Genomic DNA, 7,407 nt, shown 5'->3' on the forward strand with positions numbered 1-7,407 from the left:
TCTCTTCGTGTATTCGTGATCTGACATCCTAGCAATGTATCCAGCCCATCTAAGTCTCTGCACTTTAACGAATTTCACAATATCTGGATCGGTGTATAACTGATACAGTTCAAAAATACCAAGAAGTCTTTTATCATTTTGAGATAAGATCCACGTTTCAGCCCCATATATCAAAACTGGTCTTATTAAGGTCCTGTATATATTAAGCTTTAGTGCACGTTTTATATTTTTATTTTTTAAATGTCTCTGGAGGCCGTGAACAGTTCTGTTTGCTATTGGTATGCGTCTTTTTATTTCGTCGCTTGTCGTGTTTGTTGCGTTTACTAGAGATCCAAGATATGTAAATTCTTTGACTTGCTCAAAGGTATGGTTGTTAATTTGAATTCTTTGTTGGATATTTCGAGGGTTTTTAGAAACCAACATATATTTGGTTTTTTCCTCGTTTACCACAAGTCCTAATTCACTTGCGGCTGCGTCCGCAAGCCTTGCAAAACACTGCACCATGTCTCTCATACTTCTGCCCACTATAACTATATCGTCAGCGAATGCGAGAATTTGCGTCGATCTATTAAAAATAGTTCCATTCATTCTAATATTTAATTGTCTGATTGCCTTTTCCAAGGCAATATTAAAGAGCAGACACGCCAACGCGTCCCCCTATCTTAGACCATTATTAATGTCAAAGAACGTAGAGTTTTCTCCTTCAATTCTAACGCATGAGCTTACGTTTTGCATTGTTAGGTGGGTCAACTTAACTAACTTAGGTGGGATTCCAAAGTCTGTCATTGCATTATATAATGCAGTTCTTTTCACACTGTCATAGGCTGCTTTGAAGTCAATGAAGAGATGGTGTGTTTCTATGTTATATTCTAGTGACTTTTCTAGAATCTGCCTATGAGCTTGAATTTGATGTGTAGTTGACTTTCCAGCAGTAAATCCGCATTGATATTGACCAACAATATCCTTTGTAAAATGTTTAAGTCTTTCAGATAATACATTGCCGAAGATCTTATACGCAGATGCTAACAGAGTTGTGCCTCTATAGTTCTTAAACTCCAGTTGATCCCCCTTTTTATGCAATGGACATATTATTCCCTTCAGCCACTCTTCTGGTACCCATTCATTCTGCCATATGAGTACTATTAGTTTATGGATTGCTGCAAAAAGTTGACCACCACCTTTTTTATACATTTCCGAACAGATGTCATCGATTCCTGGGGCTTTATTGTCTTTTAGTTTTAGGATCGCATTTGACACTTCTCTTCTTGTTGGGTCTTCACGGTGTAGTTGACGTTGTATATTTTGTTCATTTTCTATATTGTACTCTCCTTCAATATCGTTTATATTTGGATGTTCGCTGAAATGTTGTGCCCATCTGTTAAGAACTGAGTTTTTATCATGTAGAATTTCACCGTTAGTGTCTTTATAAATTTTTAATCGTGGTTTAAATTCTCGACGGCTAATATTTAAGGATTTGTAGTATTTTCTCGTTTCATTTTTATCGAATAAACTTTGTATCTCACTGAGAGTGTTCTGTTCGTATTCCCTCTTCTTACGTCGATGGATACGTTTTTCCTCTCTTCTTAATAACTTAATAGAACTTCTTAAAATTGCTCTATTAGAGTTTAGTTTTAGTATCGACGAGGCAGAATCAAATGCGGAAATAGTCCTCATCCGTTCTGTTGTCGCAGCATACCAATTCTATGAGTGTGTGACTATAATAGCAGAGGCCATCGAAATTTTTGTCATGGTCACAATATTAGAAATGGAGGAGTTTAATCTATTTTTTTTTAATTTAACAGTGTGTACGTCGTATCAATTATACTTTGCTTTAGGTTTTATTTACAGCGATAATACTGCATAGAGTATGCTATTTCTTGATGCTTTGTTTGAATGCGACAAAACATCAGTAGCTTATAAAATTGGCAGACTTAAATTAATCAAAATTTTACAGAAACAACTTGACTTAGCTTCCGGTACAGCAATACGTTTTAAACGTGTTTTTATCTCCGCCTTTATCACAAGGTTCAGTCGTAATAACAGTCCAAACATTCAAGCCTCTAAAAACTCCGAACTTCTGAAATGTTTTTTTTTGTAGATGCAAGAGAGATTTCTCTTGAATCTAAACTTTGTGGTTGACGACAGGCAGACCTCAATTGTTCTTATGAAACCTGTAGTAACATCATGAAAATATCAAAAATAAATAGAATAAACTAAATTTCAAAAAGAGTTAAAGACAAAGACGCCAATTCTAACTCGCATTATTCCTCAAACATTTACCTCCCAGACTAAGTTATATCCTGAACCGCAAACCGGACTATCAAAGACAATAAAAAAAAAACAGTAGCTAGAAAACAACTTTTTAAATATATAATTGAGATCAATAATGTCTTGTCTGAAACTTGTGCAGGTATTGGGCCTACTGGGGATATTACTTAAAAAAACGCGCATCCAGATTTTACCTTATGGGGAGTGGTGAAAAAGGTTGATAAAATATAAATAATATACAGCTCGTTTTTACCGTATTCTTCCCAAAGAAATTCAAGAACACGCTCAACATCATAGCGCTGTAGAATCCAGATAAATGAATGAAATCAAACAAACGCGTAGTGAAAATTATTCGCTGAAGACGCCTCTATAAAGTTGCTCTGATGTCATTTAATTGTAAAATGACCAGAAAAAAACCCAAGAAAATTTGTTTAAAAATTTTTAATTATTTTTGTTTTTGTTCTATTTTTTTTTATTTTTAATTTTACGATGTAAAGTAATAAAAATAAAGTAAAGTAGACAATTTAATTTGCTACAAACAATGTGTTTAACATTTTCTGTATAATTGCAAGTTCATGAGACACAGCGCAAAAATCCTTTGCACCCAAGATGGTGGCAGGAGGCAAGGATGACATCATTAAACTTAAGCTTATAAATACTACACATAAAAAAGGCGCGCTAAGGCCTAAAAATATAAAATTTTAATGGCTTATCGAATTAACGAATAATTTTAAACTGTATAAATTAAAAGTTGTATTTCATTCCACAACAGATCTCCTTAACTAAGCAAAAATCCTTAGCGAATTGGTTTCTAGTACTAATAAAGAGTATACCGGACTGAAAGGGAAAAAACAGTTAAGATTTGATTTCACATCTAGTGCGTCTGTATATCCTCTTATACGTATTTCACCCTAAAAGGGATCTTCAAGACGGCCACTTACAGACGCTCTGAACGTGAAAATAAATCTGTCCTGTCTTGGTAGAAGCAACTTTAACATAGCTTCGTATGGACGCAAATAGCGACATCTGATAATTAATCCGTAAACTAATTTTTCGGAACCAAATTCAGATTTCATCTTTAATCTGTGCCTTCTATGAATTGCAAGACAAAACAGATATTGATAAAGATGTTATTAGAGACATGAGGAATCCACTATATGTGAAATCAAATCTTAACTGTTTTTTTTCCTTTTAAGCATATTCATTTATTTATAGAAAACATTCTGACTTGAGATTAGATTTAAATTCATTCAAATTGTCAAATAAAAATTGGGGTAAGGCTTAAATAAACTTTTAATACAATGTGTTTAAACTAAATATTGTTTATCAATACTATCTTGGATAATAATAATAATAAACTCTTTATAAAACTTATGACATGGAGATCCTTTTGGATTTTTCCAGTATCAATTTTATCTTGAACCCTGTTTCAGGTAACTAGTTTGGATGCACAAAATAGAATTAAATATCTTTCTATACATTTTTTAATATTGTCAGATATCATTTGCACAGTATGTCAAATTTTCTTTACAATGTCATACTAATCGGCTATTACCCCATTTAAGAAAGAAAAAGATATAAAAAAAAAATTATACAGATATAGAAATACAAGTTCTTGAAGACTAGCTAATGAAAAGTTAGTAAATACATACCGCTGATGTTGCTTTATTTTTTTAAACAATCTCAAAAAGTTAAAAAAAGTATATTTTACCTGTAAAACGTTTCTTATACATTCTAAAGCAAAATGTTTCAAATAGAAGTTGTAGATCATAAAAAGTCTTTCATTTTAACCCTTAACTGGAGACGTGCTGTCTAACAGACTACAGCGTAAAGAATTTTTAACACCCTGTACAAACACCTCCGCCCATCGGCACATCACTTCATCTATTCTTTATATTATTCGTTGACTATTAGTGACCCAACTTAGTTAAAAAAATACGCATATTTGAAAAAGTTATAACCGAAAATCAGTTTAAGTCTGTTAGACGGCACGTCTCGGTTCAGGTTACATTTTGTTTCATTGAAAACGTCGCGTATTTGTTACAATCATGGCCAGTCCATCAAAAAAATCCGTTTTACCGATGCTGATTTTAAAGATACAGCTTTGAAGTGGTTTGACGAATTAGATAGTGGCGCTAGTGATGTTGATCAAATACAAGATGATATTTATTTGGAGTCCGATATCTACACGGATTCAGACATTTCTACGGAAAGTTATGAAGAAAATATTTCGGAAGAAAATATAGTTGAAACTAATAATCAAACATATTTCCCTTGTACAAGGAAACATAATTTAGTAACAAAAATTCCCGTCCTAAAAACAAAAGCACGAAGTCTTGGAGACGAAGTTGATCCTCAAAGGAAGTTGATCCTCTAAAGGTATGGCAGTTATTGTTTGACGAAAATATGTTATTATGTGTTATTCAATGGACCAATCATAAATTGAATTTAATGAAAATAAAGTATAATAATCCAAATTAAGATGACCTCAAGGATATTGCCATAACGAAGATAAAAGCTTTCATAGGACTCCTCGTATATTCTGCGGTATTCAAATCGAACCATGAGAATATCTAAAACGCTTTTTTGTTGTAGGGTTTATGGATTTAGAGAAGAGTGTACAATGGTATCTTATGCCAGAAAAATCAAAGCTACAATTTTAATATCATCAATGCATGATAGAGCTTGTAATGATTCTTCAATAGAAAAACCAGAAATAATTTCATATTATAATGCCAACAAAGGAGGTGTAGACTGCATGGACGAAAAATGTGCTAAAACTCGCAGATGGACTCTTGCTCTTTTCTTTTGTATAATAGATATTGCTATTGTAAATGCATACATACTGCACCAAAGTTACAAAAACAATTCTTTCTAAAATTCAAGATAAATCTGCTTTTGCTAAAATATTAGCAAAACAATTATTAGAAGATCATATGAATCGAAGAATGGGTAATTTTCATGTACAGCGGCTGATTCGAGCTAGTATAGCGAGTATCCTTGGAACTCCTGAGAATAACCAAGTATATGATAACGAGCCCTTAGTACTAGAGAAGCGAAAAATATGTTATTTGTGCCTTCGCAAGAAGAACCGTATGACAAAATATCTTTGTGGCCGATGTAGAAAACCTGTCTGTCTTCAGTGTACGAAACCAATTTGTACCAATGGTATGTAACTTTTACAGTTGCTGGACATTTTTTTCAACATTAAAATAATTTCGCGAGTTAATTTTTACGTAATCCAGTATGTGTTAGTGCCTTTCATATAAAAACTTACTTGATATATATTTATTTTTTCACTGTAATGAAAAGTAAAAAAGGTGAATGTGAAAAATTTCACTGTTAGAAAGTCGTAGTTATTTTTTTATTCTCTGACAATATTTTGAGTTACTTTACTTTGTTCAATTGAAAATACAAACAGCTTTTAGAGTACCATTAAATATATTTAAAAAGTTTGTAAGTTTAGTTCTTATCCCCTCTCCTACATTGTAGTCTGTCAGACGGCATGTCTCTCTTTGTGTATTAAAATAGGGTCTCTCCAGTTAAGGGTTAAGAGTAAATTATTACAGAATACCTTTACAGTGACTGTCTTGGCAAGTACAGTTGTTAAAGTAATCAATCTCCATGATAAACAAATCGAATAACGACTTATAAACTATTTGAAATTTAGCAGACTTTAATAACTTATTAACTACCACAATTTTGAGTAGTTATATTACATTGAATTATGCAAAACCAACATTATAAGTAATAGTTAGTAACAAATAAGTTATTATTATATATTTTTACTTTTTAAGATTGTTGACTGTTAAATATCGTGGCTTCGTAATCTACGTGAATGGTTCGGGTGTAGTTCGATTGAACTTTTTAGGCGCGCTGCTAACAAAGTCGCAGTGGCCATGATGATTTCCAATCTCCGCTAGGAGTGGCACGAAAAGAAGAAGAAAACAAAAACAAACCAAAATCAGCTGTACGTATTTACGGATTTCTAATTAGCTACCTTTTATATAGCTTTTGGAACCTTTAAATATCTGTATAAGATTTTTACGTGAAGTCAATAATTTTTGGTCAATCTTGGCCCACTGACGAACTCCTCATTTTATAAATTATTGAAATTATGATATCTGATACAAAATTTAATGCATTATTTTTAAGTTCTGTTCAAAATTTTATGTCTGTTCAAAAATAAATTTTAGTGTTATTATTAAAGTTATTAATATAAAGATAACCTGTAAATTTTAGCAACGATAGCTCCAGCATTCAACTCTCCGGTAAAACTTCTTAAAAAATTTCCGACAACCGGTAACGGTTGTGGTCCTGGTACACCATTTCTACTCCAATAAGAGTATATCCGATGTATCCATATAAAAAAAATAGCTAAAGTTACTAGTAATACCAACAACATCTTATTTGCAGCTAGACACTCACCACTGATGTTGATATCAACTTATATTCGTATGAGATGCCGCAATATTTATTTTCATTTTGATAAGATACCACACAAATATTTATTTTATTTTGGGATAAAACGAGATTAAGTATGTTACAACATTTTTATCTACTTAAAAAAAATTAAGAATGTTAATTTTCAATTGAATTAATTCAATAATTATTTGATATTTGTTAGGAAAAAAATTTGAATCTATTGTCGTGAAAATCTTAAAAGTATAAAATAGAAAATAATATTGATATATAGATATATAAATATATATATATATATATATATATATATATATATATATATATATATATATATATATATATATATATATATATATATGTATATACAAGAATTACTGGATATTAGTGACTGTCAATATAAACAAACAACAGTTTATTAGGGTTGCAGTCAGAAAATTGGCCGGGATGTTAATGAAACACTCTTATGACTTTTTGTCTAGCTTTCGGAATGGTTTTATTTCTTTTTCAAGACACTGTAATAATTACTTGAATTACTGGATATTAGTGACTGTCAATATAAACAAACAACAGTTTATTAGGGTTGCAGTCAGAAAATTGGCCGGGATGTTAATGAAACACTCTTATGACTTTTTGTCTAGCTTTCGGAATGGTTTTATTTCTTTTTCAAGACACTGTAATAAGAAAAAAAAAGTGTTTATATTCATAAAATATAAATTT

The 7,407-nt window shown here is 31.5% G+C and overlaps 1 protein-coding gene across 1 annotated transcript in view; it reads right to left on the reverse strand.

Moving 5' to 3' along the window:
- LOC140443714 (probable cytochrome P450 28d1) overlaps positions 1–6,729 on the reverse strand; it is a 46,807-nt gene extending 40,078 nt beyond the window's left edge. The window contains exon 1 of the mRNA XM_072535100.1: positions 6,498–6,729. Coding sequence (XP_072391201.1) covers positions 6,498–6,673 — 176 coding nt within the window. The 5' untranslated portion in view covers positions 6,674–6,729. The remainder of the gene's footprint in view (positions 1–6,497) is intronic.
- Between the last annotated feature and the right edge of the window lie 678 nt (positions 6,730–7,407).

Source organism: Diabrotica undecimpunctata, chromosome 6 (assembly GCF_040954645.1).
Source record: "Diabrotica undecimpunctata isolate CICGRU chromosome 6, icDiaUnde3, whole genome shotgun sequence".
Taxonomy (NCBI): domain Eukaryota; kingdom Metazoa; phylum Arthropoda; class Insecta; order Coleoptera; family Chrysomelidae; genus Diabrotica; species Diabrotica undecimpunctata.